We start from the raw sequence: 20,910 nt of genomic DNA on the forward strand, positions 1-20,910 counted from the left end.
AACTTTTCAGATAAACTTAATGTTCAATAGAGATTGTTTTTCCTGAGTGCTAACTCAGTAGTTGCAACTCAGGATCTGATTGATAGTTGAGCTTTGTTCATGCTGATTCTTGTAACTATTAGAAAGCTAAATTATCTTTTAATTTATTCACTGATGAAAGTTTCTTCAGACTTCTCCCTGGAGCTGTTTACTGAAGGAAGACTGACATGCTGTAGGTATTTTCAGTGCATTCACCAGCACTATGAGACTCCAGTATTAATCGGTGTCCCTGCCCACCTGAGCTGCGTTAGTGTTGGTGTTATGTTAAAATCACCGTGAATCTCTATTGCTCTCAAAAGCTGGATGCAGTTGTGGCTTTTCATACAGCTCCTTTAGTGAGGGGAAAGTGGCTTACCACTAGGGGTCACTTATGAACTGGATTTAGACAACATGTACAAAGCAAAAAACAAGCGATGGAAAACATTTTACACATATTCTGTTGTATATAGATTTGCATTAAAATATCGTTGCGTGTTTGCAGCGACTGCCCTGTATAATATTTTCTTAATTTTAAGACTGCATTTTAAATTCCACAGGAATCAATGGTGTGTAGTGTCAATATACAGTAAAACATTTTCAATTTAGAAATCTTGATGAGAGATGAAGGAAACTCTAGATGTGGAGCCAAGCAATTCTTGGTGGTTGCTAAAGCTACCTTTTGCTTTTCTCTCGTTTATCCTCAGGGAAAATTTACTGTATATTTGTGGGAGAGGGAAAGTGAAATCTGGCAAAGGTTTTCTTTATTTTACACTTCTCTAGTTAAAAATATTTTCCTTCTTGCATGATAGCAGCAAGCATACTGTTTATGTTAAACACCCATGAATAGCATTTGTAGGCATGTAATAATGAATAGCATACTTATCTTGCATTATGGTTTGTAAACATCTTTTTGGCTATATATTGATTCAATAAATGTTTTTTGATGATCATTTGGAAAATGCAAGAAGCTTTGAGTCATGAAAGAAAATATCTTGTTTATGGCAATCTCCATAAAAAGGGTCTTTATGCAGCTGTGAGAACTAAAAGTTAATGCCTTTTGTACTGAATAGCATTTAATCTTATTGTAGAGTTAACTCTGATATGAAATTATGTGCTGGCATCTGACCAAAGTGCCACTCATTGAAGTGTATTCTATCATGTTTCAAGGCTTGCTTCTGGTCAGCGTGCATGATACTTCTCAATCACTTTCTTCGGTAGGCATATTCTTTCTGTACTGCAGAAGATGGAAAATTTTATTATCCTGTCAGAATGGCTTATGTAATGTATATTTAAAACATTTGTGAACTTCATGTCTTCTGCTAACTTTTCACTTCTGAAAAGACAGAGAATAGCATTCAGGGTTGAGTACCCTTTCTTGAGTATAGATCATTTAGCACAGAGCATTGCTAGCCAGTGTATGAGGCTGAGTTTTCTTAGTTTCAGTTTATCTTGGAGTTTGCAATAGGAATCTAAATAAAAAAAAAAATGAAATTCACAGTGTCAGGCTAATCCAAATTCATGTTGGCTGTGTGTCTAACACAGGCACACGTTCTATCTTAATGTGAAGGCTGTAATTAAAGTGGCTGGTCTTAGATTTTGTTTCAGCACTCAAAAGTTGAACTGATAAACCTTTTGGAGTCAGGGTTCAGGGTACTGCCTTTGAGCAGATGGGTGATTTTAGATAGCAAGAATCCATAACTTGTGACAAGCGCTCTGGAGATCCGTGGCAATTTGGCATCAATTCATTTACTATGACCTCACTGGTAAAGATCTGACAAAAGTGGAGTATTTCCAAACATAAAAAACTTGAGATTCTCTGACTGTCAGTGGAGCCTGTAGCTAATTTATGTAAGTGAGACTGGGAAAATGAGAACAGGCTTGGCATCAGCTGGAGTCCTGTGAGATGCTATCATGTTACCATTGCTCAGAAATGACGATACATTTCCACAATGAGAAATCATTACAATGGTTATCTAACAATTTAATTAGTGCTTCTTTTGTCTCTTTACTTTTAAACAAATTATGTCTAGATGATATAAGATTATATATTTTAATTAAAGGGAATAGTTGAATAAAAATACATAACCAAGAGGAAATAGAAGTTTCTCCTTATCTTTTTTGAAGAGCAATATAAAACTGCAAATTTCAAGTGGTTTTGAAACAGTACATTTGTCACATTGAGGTATTCTAAATATATTTATTTGACTCTTAACAATTCTTTGACAATTCAGTTACACAATAATGTCAGAAAAAAATTGTCCATAACACAAAGTTTATTATTTAAGTTTATCAAGCTGCATTTGTTCTGGAAAATTAAGATGGGACTTTAAAGTTACCATTGATTTAAAAGACTTCCTGGTATTCTCAGAGTTTGTCATCGAAGATGATGACTACAGAAAGAGTTATCAAGTATGACTTGTGCCAGCAGTGATAGGGAAGGGACCGATTTAGAGATTCCGTTGTATTTATTATTTAACGGTTCATTTCAAGAAATGATTTGGGGTTTCTGTCATGTTGAGGAAATCCTGAAATTCCAGGTGCAGTGGGAATGGAATTTGGCATGTGACTATCAGGCTGACATTATACAGCTCTTACAGTGAAAAGCCGATTAAAGAACAGCTGTTAGCTTAAGTCAGAAAGTTTGCTGTAGTTTCTTCTACAACTTTTATGTGAAAGCTTTTTTATTTGGGTTATAGTCAGTCTTCACAACAAGTGGAATGTGTTCCAGTTTAGGAAATCACTGTACTCAGTTACTTGGCAATTGTGGTGACACTAATTACACAGGATTTACATGAATATTGAAGCAAGGCTTTTTCAGGAGAAAAAAAAAAAAAGAATCAATCTTGTTCTTTCTGTTTTCATGGTACATGTATTTTTCTTCTGCCAGTAAAAGTATTCTCTGTAAAAGTGCTGTGTAACTTAAGTCCATAGGGGCAACCTGTATTCTTACAGTTAGATTTTACAGAGCTGTGCTTCACAGGATTCCATGATTTAATTTTAAGAATTTCAGCTGGTCACTGTTTCATCTGTACCAGCATTTTCTTGTGCAAACACTAGAGGATCAACAACAGTGATAAAGCTCTGTGTTGAAGTATGTCACTATGTCTGTATGTAATTATATATACAGACTTGTTTAAGTGTATATGTGTGTTAATATGTATATGTTTTAAAAATCGGTATATAATCCTACTTCATTAGCCATATTGGCAACCTCAAGGTTTAGAAATTAAGCCAAATTTTTTTTTATCCTTTCCTTGATAAATGCATGATATAGTAGAAATTATGAAAGTGACACAGGCCCAGAGAAGACAACTGGCCCTGGAAAAGAACTCCTGCCTTGAGAAGAGTTGAGATGGGAATTATTAATCTAGTGTGTAAATTGGAGCATGCTCCTTGACTGATGAGGGTAAGAACTTTTTGAGAGAGAAAAACCTCAGGAGGAAGAGCTAGTGGATCTAGTTTGGTACCAGGTGAAAGAGAAGACAGACACTATATAGGAGGAGGAGGAGAGAGAGAGAAATGGGGCAACACCTGAAGAGGCAGAGGTAAGGAGCAAGACTTGACTGTATAGAAAACAACTTGTATTACTGCATTTTTCAGCATTCCCTACAGCTGCTAGTTATTATAATGCGTATCTAATAATTTTAGCTATAAAAATCTGTGCTACTTTGCACTGATCATTTAACTAGGATGTAAGATATGGGACAACATTGGATTTTTACAGCTTGTTTTATTGGGAATCACTTTCCTTTTCTAGTGTGAATTGTTTGTCAAGTGTGTACTCAATTGTACTGTTGAATTAATTTAAGAAATATTTTAAGTACTACTTCTGAAAACACTTCAAAATATCCTTCTTAATTTGTAAAAACTGAATAAATGTGTAATTAAAATAATTTTTAAAGCCAAGTCTTATCAGGATCAGTATTGGGGAGACTAGTACAGTTTGTCCCTACTTGTTTTAACTAAGATTTGAAGACAGAACAATAGATCATTTAATAACTTAAGTCTTTAGAAGTGGGTACAGAGACTGCCGATTCTTAAAACATTCTTTGGACAAACAACCCACATCTAGATTTTTTTGCTCAGCTTCTTGCCCTTCAGTATAGGCTTGCTATGAAGTGAATACCATGTTTTAAGAACTTCAGAGACAGAATCTAAATAAAGATAAGGTGATTTTTATTTGCTAGGATCCAAATATGAAGGGAGGTTATGGGTAAAATGTGTATGCGTATGTTTCCTTTTTTTCTGTTTGTCATATCTTTTTTGATGTTACACTTGCAGCACAGTAATTGGTCATATTTTTTTTTTCTTACCTTTCAACTGATTAAGTAGGTCGTAACTTTAGTAGAAAAAGTTACATTGTCATTATAAAAATTATTTTAAAGGAAGAGCAATGTTCAGCTGGAGAAAACCTATCACTATCTCTGCTTTAAAGATCTGTGCCTGGATGCTTTCTATCTATTGTATAAAGACAACTTTTAGGGATGAAAAACATCTTAAGATCCTCTGAATTTTAAGGTGGAGAGAACTGCTTTGTGGGAGCATGTCTCAACATTTCCATGTGATCAAAATCAATGCAAATTAATTTCAGGAGGTATTTCTGAAATTCTTTTGCAAGATAAGGAAAAATAATTTTGTTTTGATGCATAATTGTCATGATTCAAATAAAAAATTATGTATTACATGTTTTGACTTTACAACTCATTACATGAAATAAGCAATTATCCATGCTTTTTTCTGGTCTGGATTATTTACTTTTTTTTTCTTTCTAAAATGGAGTTGGTGGTATTATGATTAGTTCATGTACCACAGCTACCTGACAGGAATAGGAGTTGCAGAGATAAAAGTTATCTAAATAATTTTCCATTTTTTGACTGCATCTTACATGTTGATATATTAGTACAATGTATTAGCTGATGGAAAAGAAAATATAGTATCTGAAAGAAAATGCTTATTCTTATTTTTTGCTTCCTATAGAGAGAAGGACACTTTCCCCAAGTTACCATCAGCAGTATGAGCTGCAAATTACCATAAATATTTGAGTTGCTTGTTTGAATTCCTGAGGTTTTCTTAGAAATACCTGAAAACATTTAAAGCGGTACTTTTGTCTTTAGAATACTTCAGTCATTATTTTAAATGAGCGTAGGTGATATGAGGAATGTTTTGAACAGAGTGCAAAAGATTACTTGTCTTTGATGGGAGAATACTCCATTGGAGCTGTGAGCTGTATGCTCTTTGGCTCACAAATCCTTGTGATGTAGACTGCTAGAAAAGGAGGTAGTTACCTATGCTTCCGGAGTTCTTCTCTTGTGCATCTGCTGTGGCCACTGTTGGAGAAAAGGTACAGTTTTAAAGGGGGTTATCATATTCATATGGCTGCTGCTTTGTCCTTGTATTCATACCATCTGAGCAGTAGTGGCTCTTGACAAGAGCTGTCCCTTTAAGTGTTATTTTATCATTTGAAAGAGAAGTTCATCAGGTCTTGCAATTATGGGAAGCTTTTGCTTCTATTTGTTTTAGCCATAGGCAACATCTGGGAAGCAACAATGTTTAATTTGGTGTTTTAGTGGAATGGTATGTATGAATAGCTAGCAATGATGAGGATATGCTTTTGTTATCTCTGCAGCAACCATTTCCTTTTGGAGGTGGGAGTGGACTTCAGTCTTCTCCAAATATTTTTCAAGCTTTTTTCTATCCTGTATGATCCACTCTGTCTAATGATGGCCTCCAATTAGCAGTCCAGGAATAACAAATTAGACATTATTGAACTACAATAAACCTTCTACAATTATTGCTCTCTTTATTGCTCCATACAAAACAATTTCTCCGTCTGTGCAAGGATGTCTCTTCTTAGTAGCGTATGATAATTTGCTGGTAGAACATTATTTTCTCAGCCACTGTCACATTCCCGATTTTGTGTAATTACACTAGCTTGACAAACTGAAAGTACACATCAAACTTTAAACTCAAAATCAAATAATAATTGCTTTGCTCTCAGCCTCCTTTTTCCCTGGCTATTACACTCAAGAAACAGAGACCCAAATTGTTCCTATTTAACCAAGGATGAATTAATCACTAGATGTCACAGACTGAGTATACAGACTTTGTGGCTTGAGTTCATTAGTTTGTGTGGAACTATTCTGGACATACATTTTTAAACATTTTTTTTGCATTTTAGTACTGATTGAAGTAATCCCTGAAACTTTTCCTCAAGAGAATTTGTTTTTAGAAGTTAACCCTCTAGTTTGGGACTAATAATTAAGGACCTTCAACAAAGGTGTTTCATATTTAATCAGTTAAAAGTTCATCTTTGGAGCGGGTATGTGCAGAGCTGATTTTCAGTCTTTAAAAAATTTTGCTTCATTCTGGTTAGGTTCTTGACTTTAGAAGTGTAGTCTGGGTAAGATGTTGTAGTCTTAGTACTCATTTCTGTAAGATTCCCTTGCTTAGACCTTGGCTCTTTTTAGTATTACAACAGGGTTCAAAAGTTTCAATTCTACCACTTTCTGTGGTCAGTTGGGAGCTAGGAAATTCACAATAACAGCCATACGCTTTGGGAACTGGAATCCCCATTCATTCACTGGCTGCTGAGCTGGAATGAAAAATTATGTTAAGCTCTACTGTTACTCCACTTAAAAGCTTTTATACCTTGTCAGAAGTTTGAGGCTTGCACTGCAGTCACTAACCTTTTCAATAGGCTGCCATTAGTGCCCTTATGCAGCAAGCATTTACTGTTTGTGTAGTTTTCAACAAGTAAGTGTTGTATTTTGTTGTCCCTTTCAGACTGCTGCTCCCTGAGATGTTTCCTTACATGGGTTAATAATAAATTTTAATGGGAAAAGTCTAAAGTGAAGCCATCTTCTTTTTCAGGTGTGCTATTCAGCTGAGCCTTAAAACAGTGTAAGAGCACATTTCCAAGCATTGTGGTTAGATTTTATTAAATTAGTTCTCTTTGGGCTACATTCTACATGAAGTGTTACCATTTTGCATTAACAAATATTGCAAAATTCTGTATGATAGATTGGGTCTTCCCTCAACTCTTTTAGCAGTAATAGAGCACAAATATCCCTAAGCACAGAAACAGGTGGTTATCCTCAGAGACGAGTCAAGGGAATCTGAAGTCCCTCAGCATAAAGAATGTGCCATTGTCAAAAAGAGTCCTGACTGTATGCTTCTGTTGACAACTTCTCATACACTGCGTCGGTCTTGAGTCTGTTCTCGTTTGGTTCTTCAAGTGCCTTGTTTCCCAAAGTCATTCCTAAACCCTGAATTTCGGTCAGGAGCTTTGATTCCTGCTGCAATGTCTGCAATACTGTAAGTTCTGTATACCAAACATGATGTTTTGGAGCAGGAGCTAGTGGTGTATATGACTTGACTGAAGCAAACTCAGCCCTGGAGTAGCTAAAGAGTTTGTCTAGATCAACATTTGGCCTTATCCCTGTGAGGGTTAAGTATGTTGTATATTCACCTTTGAAGGACAAATTAAATTTGTTTTTTTCCCCATTTATCCCTGACAACTGCAGCAGTGCTTTCAGATGGCTGCTCAATAAGAAGGTTGACTCTGAAGTTAGTCCGTGAAGCGGCCTGTGTATCACGACCCTTACAGCTATAGTGTATGGTTTGCTTACTATCTTGTTTTTCCTTTGAGGAGAAAAAATTACCTCTTTTGTCCTGAACAAGGTTTCAATCCCAGCAGAAGAAAGTAAGTGTTAAATCTGAGAGGGCTGAAAAAGGGAGAGAAGAATTACAGTGCGTTAGAAAATGTGTGGCTAGGATAACTGTAGATGTAGCTTGGATCATTCATTTCTACAACCTAGCACTACAGAACATGGGCATGAAGATGGCATTTTCCCCAGTTTCGTAAGAAAAATTTATTAATTTTTGATAAAATTAATATTATTGAGGCTTCCTTTAGAGTTCTTGATTTGATATCTAAATTTTACATTGCTGTATATGTACATAACATATTTTCAAAGCATGAAGCTTAACTTTTTTGATAGACTCCACTAAATGAAAAGCATTGGTTTATTTTATTTTTAAATAATCCATGCTGTCATGCTAATGTCTTGGGGTTTTTTAGGATCCCTGATCAGCAAGCAGATCTTGGTTACAGTGAAAGTTAGTAGTTGTTGTCTTAATACTGTTTTTTATCTTTGGAGTAGGTATACTATAAAATAACATACCAAGCCTGTTCTTGCCATTATAGCATATAATTTCCAATAAACTTTTATTTTCTAAGATTTTTTTTTTTTGCTAGGTTTTTTGTTGTTTATAAACTGTTATGTCAACCTGAATATGTTTTAGGAAGGATTATAAAATACATGATACATGCTGAACATGAGCTGCACAACTTTAGGGACAAAACTGTATTGTAATCTCTGAGTTGTGGTGCTTGTGAAAATGTGTTGTGGTTTCGCCCTAATGTTTCACAGACATTTCCTTAGCTGAAAAACCCCTGCAGAGTGACAGAATTGGGAGCTCTTGCTCAGAAGAGGCCAAAATAGGTACAGCTGAAATCATCTCATTCAAGTTTCATGCATCTTTGCAGTGCTAAGAGGAGAATCTTTGGCTCCTGTTCTAGTGTTTTGTATTTATGAACACTAAATTTACTCACATGTATATAAACCTGCTGAAAGGCAAAACAACCCTGATGGAAAGCCTTAAACTAAGAATTGTGTATTATCAGTGCTAAGAAAAAATATTTTCTTAGGTTTTATTTACTTAACTTATTCTACTACTAATTCCAAGATTTTCAACAATTTTATCCTCAGTTTAAAAAAAACAGTTTTAGTACCAAATAAAAATACTATTATGTGATAGCTGTTTAACAGAGCCAGTTTTACCAGCTGAATATATTGCATCTAATTTATTGCCCTATTAGCTGAGAACAAAATTCTTCTGTTTTTTTTTTTTTTTTTCCTAGTCAATACAGAATACTTTTGAGAGTAATTTAAAAGAAACATGTACAGCATTTAGGGTTAGATTTATATCTTAGTTTATTCTTCTAAACATGATTTTAATTATTATTAAAAAACCACTTTAATATGCATAATGTTCAGAATTTAGTGCAGAAGTGGAATGTCTTTTTCCTTCTGCTTGGTTTCTCTATACTTATTTTTAGCACAGTTGCAGGTATGGTCCATTTACTATATACTTCAAAAAAAATAACAACAGTTTTGTTACAAAGTAGGTGTCATGAAGAATTAAATAGTCAAACTGTACTTTATCACGCCTCTTTCTGGTAGGATAAATCAACACCTACTAGTCCTCTGATTTATCAGCCCTTTCATTGCAACACTCATTTTTGTGAAGTGTTATGTAGTGATGTTATGTCAAAGGTAGACCTTGTTCTTATTGATCTTTTACCCTCAAAGTCAGCTTTATAGTCTGTTGCAGCAAATGTACCCCAATTACTGTGCTATGTTATGATACCAGTTTACCTTGCATAGGTGGTCATATACTGTTTAACTTCTGAGATTAAAATCTATGAATTACTAAATGAAATTCTGTCTTGTAATTTTTAGTATCCTTTAGTGTAAAACTTTATGAATGTTACTAAATTATACTAAATATGAGGGGGTTTTGATACATACATTCTTTGTTCCTTTTTTATGTGTGTTCGCATGCTTAAATGTAGTTATATGGTAACTTGTGATTACAATTTTTTGTAAAGTATACCTGGTTTAAAACCTGGTTAAATTCAATCCTTTAGTGATTCTTGACAGAGCTAGGAATTCTGGAAGAGTGTTTTGACATCTGAGTATGGGCTGTTGCATTCAAAAGTTTTCAATTAAAGTTTGAAACTGACTTGGCAAGTGCTTGCAAAGGATTTAATACACATGGATTTAGTATGTCATCTTCCTTCGCTACCTGTGTCATAAAACCTGGTATTTATTTTTTTTTTTAAACTGATACTGAACGTAAACCTGTTTTTTCAACTTGTGTAACATGTTGATGATGCGTTTTTAATGTATGAGGAGTACTCATTTTGTCGTTGTATGTGAATATGGAGCAAACTTATTCCGTGTTAATAAATGTTACTAAAGTATTTTAGAGTATTTTTTAAATACAACTCTATTTTCTTTTGACATAAACCACAGATTTAATTTTAAATAACTTCTGTTTTTATTAGAAACCTTGCACGGGCCTCAAAGTCAGCACAAGCCACAGTAAATTAGTGCAACGTTATAAAATACTGCTTCATCAAATTAAGGAGTTTTTGTTTAAGTAGACTTTTGGCCTTTCAGAATTGCAATATGGTTCTCTTTCATATGTAATGTGATTTTTTTTCGTATGCATGGGCGGCTTCAGGTTTTTGGTTTTTTTTTTTAAAGATATGCTTTCAGTTCTGGATGACGTTTAGCCTTTGACCCAGCCACTTTCTTACAATAAACAGTTTGTTGATGAGAGCAGCTGCTGGGAAGATTGCTTCCAGACTGTTCTGTTGCAGCTGAGTGGAGGAAAAAAAAAAAAAAAAAAGCAAAAGCCGGGATGCACCTTACAGCATTGCTCTGCTGTCCTCCTTGTTCCTTCACTCAGCTGTGGTTGGTGTTGAGGACAGTGCACTGGGGCCTTTTGCAGTGACCATCATCCTGCGGCTGCGAAGGCTGTTACATAGGCAGGGACCGTGAATGGTAGTACTTTATCAAAATTGAGAAATCAAAACAAATGTGTTCTGCTTGGGGCAGTATGTGTTAACACTTTTTTTCCTAATTGTTCTATCCTTTTAAGAATTTTTGATACTTTCTTTGCATATAACATTAAAGAAAAAATGTGATTGACTCATTTCCTGTATTTGTTGCATGACTGAATGACAGCATGTGCCTTCTAGCAACCCAATACCTAAGTGTAACACTGTGCTAAACACAACAGAAACTGAGGTAAAACTTGACATGAAGACCACTTTTCCTTTTCGTTGCTAGTTGATTGCTTTTTATCTTATTTTTAACCTTCTTGACAGAATTCTTTTCTCCACAGAAGGTAACATCTGATATATTTTTCATTAGTCAGTGAATTCTGACCTGGGCCCTGCTGCCTGATTTTAGAGTGAACTGCTGCACGTTGGATAAATTAATTTTCTGCCTACGTACGGTGCTTTTTAAAGTGAAATCTAATTTTTAATTCAAATTTAGGCACAGATTTATGAGCAGTTGCGAGACTTGTAGACTGGGCACGGGTTGAAATCTAAGATGCTTCATGTTCAAAGAAATGTAACTACAGTAAAAAGGAGAAGGGTACTTTGCAACACTTTCTTAAAAATCTTTCCCTTTTTTGGACTAGGTATTCTACATATCAGTTGGCAAAATGGACCCACTTCTATATGTGACTTTCTATTCTCCATACTGCTGAGATGATGCACTGTTTAACTGTTCATGTAATGCAATACTTGTTTTTAAAAACACACTGAAGTGTGGAGACAAAAATAAGGAACTTGGTCTCTGGAATGATCTTTCAGAAATTATTAGCTTTTTCTGCCTCTCTTGAGAAAATATATCGCAGACTAAAGTAACTACCCAAACCACGAGAGACTCCTAAAAATCCAGTTGGTTGTGAATTTAAAAAGTTACCAAACCCTGCCATCTTTCTAAATGCCCTTCCATATTTTATGCAATCAACTCATGTTTTGAACTGTATCTGGGTTTAGGTAATATAAAAAGATTATTAATAAACTGAAACAGATTTCCTAGTTATGTAGTATCCTGAGAATGCATAGCAAATACCAGCCAAGTAACTACAGAAGTTCATGAGAACATGAAATGAGAATGCAACTTGGTTGTACTACAATAAAATCTTTATGAAGTTCTTTGGGGGATGGGGAAAGGAATGAGTGGAGAACTGGGGATTTCTCTCCTTCCTAAGGTTTTATACTATGAGCTAAAATGCCAGTCACGAAAACAATGGCCTTCTGCGTGCTGAATAGAGTAAGATAGATGTACATATTCTCCCCTGACTCAGTCTAGAGGAGTGACATCAGCTAAAATGTGTCTTACTAATAGAAAAATATACAAAACAAATGAAAATATTGTAAGTAATCTGAAGCTAGATTAAAATCAGGCAGTGGAGCTGTGGAGGCAAACTATCTAGCTTATTCAATTTTTATCTATTTCCTTCAACAAGGACTGAACTTCAAAATTAACTATAAACAGTATTAAAAGAAAAGTTTTATCTATGATTTCTGAAAATGAATTTGAGTACTTTTATATATTTAAAATCTGGTTTTGTATGTGTTGTTAATAGCCTTTGTGTTTTACAGTTCTGTTTATTCTTTTTGTTTCAGTTGTTATAAAATCCATCTACGGGCACTGATGTGTAGTTTGGTAATGTAATTACATATTTATGATATCTGAACAGTATTGAAATAATGATTATGACTATCAAATGAAATCTCCTAATCTGGTTGTCTGGTTAAAGACACTGGCACATAAACACAAATTATACATCAGATATCTACAGCTTTCCTAAATCCTGCTGAACTAGTAGAAGATGGCCACTACAACTTAATTGCCAGTATTGTATTTCTTGGGAGAAAAGAGCAACCTTTCTCCCATCTTTGAGTATTTCTGTGGAAGAGGTTACAGAAGGTTTATTCTTCATCCTCTTCAGTTCCTCTGTCAAGGCTGTGATTGCTAAGAGATTATCTTCTTTCCTCATCTGATCTATCAAGCTTTGTGGTTCTTTTTCCTTTCTTCAATCTTTTCCTAAAAAGAAAGATATTGTACTGAGTTTCCCCACCTTGTACAAGAAAGTAATACCTTTATATGAATGATTGTGGTACTAAATTTAGTATTTATAAAATGTTTTACAAAGCCTCACTAAAAGGTAATATATACATGCTATGGTTTGAAAGCAATAAGGATAGTATATACCTGCACTATTTTTGCATCTTCTCTATATTTACAGAATATTTACAGGTTTTGATGCCACTTAATTTTTTTTTTTTTTCTTTTGAGCATTTCTATATATTTGACTATGTAGGAACATGATTTTAAAATGGGCCTATGGTTGTGTTATGAAACTGTCATTGCTTCAGATCCCAAAGTATGGCATTATTACAGGAAGTAAAAACACAGGCAGCATCAGAAAAGCATTTTGTGTGCCTCATTAGTCAGAAATGTCTGCCAAAACCTTGCCCTCTTGTGCTAATAGCTGACTTCTGCTGCTGGCCTCCTAAGTCACTAGCATTCAGGGCTGGAGTTGCCACTATAGATGTGTTTTTTTGCTGGCACCAGCCTACTGCTTACTACCATGTTGGACTTCAGTTTGTTTCTGTTGGATTCAAGAGATGCTATGGAAGCTCTCCAGTGGCTAATTTAACACCTTTAAACTTGTAGGGCTGTTGAGCAAAGCTGTGTAATACAAGGAGGATATATTTTTTTGTGTGTATTTTTATATTCAAAGGTTGAAATCTGATTCCACATGCCATGCACTCTTTATTAAAATGTTATTTTTCTATTAGTGCTATTACAGAATTCATATGAAATATATACATTTGAGATCATACCTGAACTGAATAACACTCATTTGAAAAAAGTAAATTCAGAAAAAAAAGCAGGTTGGCCATATTGAAGGCATGATGTCTATAAAAGTGGTTATGCTCCAAATGGGCTATTCATCTGCTCCTCTAAAAGTACTTTATGCATATGTAATCTTCACTTGTTTGCAGTTAATAAACACATATATGTATGCGATTTAATCAGTACATCAACTGATAATATATTAATCCATACATCAACTGCAAACTGTTTTATAGTACAGTAAAGCAAAAATAAAGGTAGTTCATAGGAAATTATTACATTTTATGCAAAGGAAGGAGAAAAATTGTTAAATCATGTTCTAGCTATGTATCCAGAAAAATGAATACCTAGCCTCACTTACTCAACAAGCAACACCTAAAATAGAGTATTATATTACAGTCACAATATTGAGTCATCAGGTAGAGCATCAGTAGTTAAAATTGTCTCATTTTTCCTTCTGAGAAAGGAGAGAGCTGACTGATGTATAATGTTTGGTTTATGTCATATTTTAACTTTCATTTAGTTTCATCTTGATGTTTTTAATAAAAACCAAATGAATTTAGGCTGTGACTGAATTTTGTCTTAACAAAGAATTCCATTGATAGGTTTAAGACCTATCGTCAGAGCTTGGTAGAAAAGAGCGGCTCCCAGATATGCCCAGTGAGAGAGATACTTCCATATATGTGTGAGTGTGTATATGAACATACGTATGAAAATAAGAAAATACATCAGAATTATATATAAAAATACAGTGTAAGAATAAAGTCTTGGATTTGGGATTATTTTGAATCATTATAAGTGAAAGTTTATGTGCTTTGTGTGTAAGTCTCATTGGTTCATAGAGCCCAGGTGCAAATAAAATCTCCATCAGGAGCTGTAATTTTCTGTTATTTTATACTACAACAGAGAAGGGTCCATATGTAGCTGTTTTTTGTCTCCTATGTCTCCCATTTTTTTCCTTTTTCTTTTCAATCTCAACCACTAAGTAAGCATTAGGAAAATCTGAAACTAATGATTATGAAAATAAAAAGAAATTTAAACAGCAAAAGAAAACTTCCGTTACATAGTAGTTTCTTCACACACCTGACCAAACTCTTAAAATCATAGAAAGCAGATGTTAAATCATAAGCAAAATACAGCTTTTACTCTTCCTTTACGTTACAATTACCATGTAAACTTCAGTTCAACAACTTGCAGTATTTACAATCTTTGATACAGTGGCCCCTAAATAACCTTTGTGCTGATGAGTGGAGGAGCTGAGGGTATGTAGTATGCAGTTGCTTAACTCTATTTCTGTGAATTCTGTGAATTAACATCCACTGTATCTCCCAGCCCACTCAGAACAACTTCTTATTCAGTGACACTTTCAGTCTGACAGTCAAAATTCTGCTGGTTGATCTGTTTGTCCCTGGGTACCAGATCAGTGAGGCTGTCACTGCTTTGAAATTCTGTATCTCTCCATGCTTCTGTCTGGGAGGATTTAAGTTGTGCTTTGGAGTGCTGTGGGAGGATTTGTTAGTGAGAAGTGGTGGGTAGTTCCTGTCAGTATAGTGCTTTTCTGCTTTTGGTGATTGTTTTTTACAATACACTGAAAAAAATGTAGTGCTTTTACCATTTAACATATGGGTAGAAAATTTTTCTTGTTATAAATATTAAACTTGTAGTTGATTATTTTAACTGTGAAAAGCTGATTATCTCTCTTGTCACAGAGTTGTTCAGTTGGCATGTCAAATTTCATTCTTACTTTAAGAAAGAAGGCAATATCTTTGCTTTAGAGAATGTACATATAGAACAGTTTTACAGGAAATTAAATTTGCCTTGACTTCAGTTCTTCTATCCAAAACTGGTGCAGTAATGATGAGTAACAACTTCAGAATATTTTTGTGCCACCCTAAACCAAGTGTAGTTACTGTACTTACAGTGTTACTGATAATATACATAATACAGATTTTAGTATGACTGTATGTGTAAGTAGCTGCATATATTGTGGTCGGTGCCTGAATGTGTAACAGCTATGGCTTTTCTCATTGCATACTCATTTAAAGTTTGTACCTGCATGGTTTGGGGTTTTGATAATGGTTAGGGTAGGCAGTGGCCAAGAGTTTGGATATTCCCTTTGTGTTGGGTGCCTTGCTTGACACACCTGGTCTGGTCCCAGAGGTGTGGAAGGCTAGACAGTTCCTGAACCAACTTTTTCATTTAAATGGCCACCAGAGGTTGCTGCAGAACGGCAGATGCGGCTGGCAATAGATTTTTGAATTCAAAGCTGAATCCTGAATTAAGGAACAAATTGCACAGTTCAGGTTCTGACACGATTATATTCCTTTTAGATGGAGTTGAAGCAGAGAGTAACCATGACTTTTTATATATGTTTATTTTATTATAGAAAAATGTCCCGTGTGCCAGTATAATTGTGGGGACCAAAATGCATTGGCTCAGCATCCGTGTTTCTGTAACTTTGTGTGGAGGAGGTGCTTACAGTGAAAATTAATTTTTCAAGTGTGTACTTGGACAGTACATGAAACTTTGCTATGTTAAAAATGTAAAAATGTATTTTTAAGGAATTTTAAAAAATCAAATGCTATTCTTGATTATGTATTACTGATGTTTATATTTTTAATCAGCTCAAACATGTCTACATTATGGGAAAAATTAGCTTTATAATTATAGACATGTAACAATTCTTAAATGGTTCAGTATGTGTTAGAAACAAGAAAATTAAATCAAGAAGTAAACCTACAAACTATGGGGGGAAAATCACCTGAAAGTATATACTCAAGAGGAGAAATTGTAGGAATTGTGTGACATGTTTGTAACAATGTAACATCACACATAAATATATGCTATTTCTGTGGCAAAAGTACACCAGACTTTCTGACACACAGTATCAAGCACTTTCATTGTTTGTTTAGAATGTAGTAATACTTTAAGCACCTTTATTTTTAAACTTAATTTCTGTTTCTCTAAGTCTGTAAACACATCCTTATGTGAGTTAAAGTTATGTTTTTGTGTCTAGGACTTGCACACTCAATTATGCTAAGTGAATTACTGTGTTGGGAAAGCAATAGGAAAATGCACTTTCTGATTAAGCACAGTTTTTCCATATACTCCCTGACAAGAATGAAAGCTATATTTTTTCTAAATATCACATACCACTAATAAGTTCCTCTGTGTGTAAAACAAGTAGGATAGTGTGTGAAGAATTTAGCAGCAGTCTGTCAAAGCTGTGATATTACATTAAGTGAAAATCAAGTGCTTCATGCAGAATCAAGTCAAAGAAGTGCTCATAAAACCCTTAATGCCACATCATCATTTATGATGTATATGCAAAAAAAAGAAAAAAAAGAAAAAAAAGAAAAAAAAGGAAAAAAACATTTAAAGCCTATTTTATTCAAGAAGCTAGATGGACAGAGTTCAGATGGAGCTTTAGAAAACCAAGAAATGAGAAGTAATTTCTCCGTAATTAAAATTTAGCTACTGAGTCACTCTTAGATTGTCTTGGGGCTTAGAAGTTAGTGGCTGATTGCATTTGGAAAGGGACTATTCCTTTCTTGGTGTTATGGTCTGCTACCCGTACTACAGGGCTGCAAACCAGAAAGTCTGCTGACATTCAGCCTACAAAGAATGTCACACAAGAAGCAGTGTCCATGTGAAACTTGAGAATGTGTGGTTTCTGAGGATGGAAAATCTATAGAAAGGTGTTAGGAACAGGACCACTTTTCTCATTCCTTCTTGAGATACAACAGTGGGATTTGGAAAATGGTTGTAATTCCTTGGATAGATAACTATTTATGGAAGTTTGCTCTTAATTGTGGTTTGTGGGTTTTAAAGAGTTGGGCTGGAGCTCAGAGATATTTTGTTCAAGGGCAAGAGGTCTTAGCCTTGTCTTAAGCACTCATGCAGGGAACACTCATACTCTGGTTTCCAGGTATGGCAGTCAAGGGACGGGGTGGCATATATTTGGTTAGATTTTTTTAGTTTGAAAGTCAAATACCTTTCTCTTTAAAAATTTGAGGGCAAGAATTGCTAGGACATCATTTTCGGTAGAATAGAAACCACAATTTTTTGTGGTTTCATATACATCATATAAAAGACCACGTCGATTCTAGAAGGAGAGCTCTTCAGAATTTAAGCTACACACGTATCAAAAAGAAGTCCTGGCATCTGTGTTCATGGGCTGTTAACTTACGATTTCTAAAGACATGGCAAATGTTTTGTATCAAGTATCTCAAAATAAAATTAGATATTTCCAGAAAGAGTTCTGTGAATGTGTAACAGTTGTTTCAGGGTGTAACCAGACAGGTAATAATCCCAGTAATTCATCTCTTCATTTCACATTCAAAATTTTAGGTATTTCTGAGTATTCTAAGTATCTCTAAATAACCTAAGATAAATAAGATAAAAATCAAAGTTTTGATGTGTAGATATATAAAATTATATATGTATGTACATGTATATTTCACATTGAAATATTTTGCACAGAAATGTGTGCTAGCTGTGCCATTGACTGCATACAACTGCATTTTATACACTGGTAGAATTTTCTTAGTTATGTGCATTCTTGAGTAACATGCTTTTCTTTTAGCTAGCTAATTAACAGCCACTTTTGCCTATTTTTAAGGTAATAGTAGCAAAGCTTCCCTTAGATGAAGGTATGAGACCTTTTAGCAAGTATTCTGCTGAGAAATCAGTAAATGTTTTCATTAGCTGTTGCTTTATCCTTCAGATCAAGCCTTGGCAATGAACTGAAGGACTTCCAGCAAAGAAACTTAGCATGTTGAAAAACCTACCTAATATAGATGAATGTGTGCACTCCATGCTTCAGTTATCTAGGAGAACTGCTGTTACTGGGAAAGATTAAGTCTAATTAATCTGCAAAGATGCTAAATCTCAAGTCCAGGAAGACAGAACCAAATAGTTAGGTTAGATTAGATCAAGCAGCAGAAGTCGACCTTTGAGGAGGAAATTGAGCTAATTTTTGTATTTTGAAGTAGAAGATAATAAAATTGAATAAAAATGTTCTTGGAAGAATGCTTGTATGTCTTTACATGTGATGGTCCATATTTCTATGCCTTATGTTATTTCCCTTGCCCACAGGAAATTCATCTTTCTTTTCTGAAATGGCTTGAGGGAAATGTAGATGCTGAAGGATTAAGAGCATCCAGCAAGGTGTCTCTTAAATTTGTTTCATCCTCTGAATCAAAAATGGAGATAACTCCATCTCTCATGCCAGTCATCACTGAGATGGGAAGCTTCTCATCAGAACATTTCAGCCTGAAGACATATCAACAGAATCTTCAATCAAAGAAGCTTGGAAAGATTCTTCTTTTTGCTGAAGTTACCACAACAACAATGAATCTTCTAGATGGGTAAGATAGTGATCTAGACCATACAAAATAAGCTTTCTAATCTGGAATTCACAATTATAGTAACACACAGTATTCAGAAAGAAGCTTTTTTTTCATTTTGGCTTATTTGTTGCCTACAAGCTAGCCGAAGTAAAAAAAAAAAAACAACAAAAAACAAAACCCAACCAACTGATTATCTTGTAGATAGGACACAAAATAGAGATCTTTGTGTTCACAGAATATTAACTGATAATTTATAAAATATTAAGCCATAAAGGGTGAGAAAATATGAGTGTGACAGCTTTTTACTTGGCAGTGGAGTTTGATCATTATTCCTCTTGCGAAGCATGAATGTCACCATAGGACAATTTAAGGTATTAAATATGGGTATTTAAGAGATCATATGCATTTTCCAGTACAAGTTTTTTTTCTAAGCTAGTTCTTTGACAAAAGTAATACCAAGTAGATTGTGGCCTTAATTTTAACATTACTGTTTTCTCTCACTCCTTTTACTGAATATTTCACAAAAATGCTCTTTAGTGGTTTGTTTGGGGTTTTTTTTAAACATTGATTAGGGTTATGCTAGACATTCTTTCATCATCACATAGATGACCCTTGTGAATGAGTTGTGGGATACCTTTAAGAAGGTAGCTTATTAGAGTTTTGAATGGGATTAAGCGATATGAAAATCACAGTTACTAAATCTTAGGTAGGAGTCAATGTACAAAGACTATACTGTTATGTTTCATGAAATAGTCTGATGGAAAAAACTGTCTCTGGGAAGTTGTTGCTCTTCAGGACAGATTATTCTCTGTGTATTTCTACCTGCAGCTATAACTTTTCTTGGCAGCTACTCTTGAGTATCAGTGTTAATATATCTGCAGAAATTGCAGATGAATTTTGCTATTACTGTTGAAAATAAGCTAAGGAATTTTGTTTCAGATTTTTTTTTTTTAATCAACATCATCAGTTAAATCATCTTGAATGTTATTGTAACTGATTAGTTAGCCAGCAATAATAGCTTTGGTTCTCAGCTAGAGAGCCCAAACTGTGGGACCAATATGAGTTACAGAATACGCCTTCTTGCAAGTAATAAAGATGATTTGGTTTAGAATATACGCATGCAAAATCTGCAGATGAGGATGCATTCTAACAGTACTAAAGGAAATCAGTTTGTAGTCTTACAGCTGACACTGATAGAATTTATAAATGATAATTTGTGCTAAAAATATTGCAATTTAGAGATAGTTGGAATCAAATACAAATTTCTTTTAATTCCAAACTATTCTCTGTGTGTGCATATATACTCATGTGCACACACATTAAAAAAATGTTGCTGATTTTACCTCTACCCTTCTCCCAGATCTACATCCTCATCCTGCAACTGATTTTGCAGTGGCTTTTGGACATAGACAGACGTGCTAGTTTGATAAGAGGCCACAAAGGAAAGAGTTATTTTATAGAAGCATTTTTACCATTTGCTACTTAATTTTTAGTATTCACAGCATGTTCAGTAGGATGGATTGAAAGCAGAAGCACTGTGAAGAAACGGACAAAGTGATAATTTAATAGGTTAAGACCTTTCTTCTCTGACAGTTGTTTTTGGTGGTTCTCAGTAACATTATTCATACATCTCAGTAAGATGAAGTATATAATTCAGACTTGTGTGAATTTACTTTGATATTACAAGCTAAATAGATTCATGTCTGGACAATTTATATATTATTATATTACCAAGAAAGGCAGGGGAGCTAAGAGAAGTGGTCTTGGTTTTTCAATCACTGTGGAACCTTTACTCTCTTATCTTTAAAGCTGTACCAGCAGAGTGGTCAGCACTCGGGTTGCTTTTTCACATTAAGTAGTCCAAATGTTTATATATGTAGGTCTTCAAGATTTTTGCCATCATGATGCAGCTCGAGTAGTCGGTTTTCATGTAAGGTGTAAACTGGCGGTCCTGGCCTTAAATATCTTATACTGGGAAGATGATCCTAGTCAGATTATAATTTGAACAATTAAATTTATCTTACAGA

General features: G+C 34.6%; 1 protein-coding gene across 1 annotated transcript in view; it reads left to right on the forward strand.

Moving 5' to 3' along the window:
* Positions 1 to 20,910, forward strand: part of HLCS (holocarboxylase synthetase) — a 122,280-nt gene that overhangs the window by 21,926 nt on the left and 79,444 nt on the right. The window contains exon 5 of the mRNA XM_026853953.1: positions 18,630 to 18,901. Coding sequence (XP_026709754.1) covers positions 18,630 to 18,901 — 272 coding nt within the window. The remainder of the gene's footprint in view (positions 1 to 18,629; positions 18,902 to 20,910) is intronic.

Source organism: Athene cunicularia (genome assembly GCF_003259725.1).
Source record: "Athene cunicularia isolate RWA chromosome 1 unlocalized genomic scaffold, athCun1 chr1_part1, whole genome shotgun sequence".
Taxonomy (NCBI): Eukaryota; Metazoa; Chordata; class Aves; order Strigiformes; family Strigidae; genus Athene; species Athene cunicularia.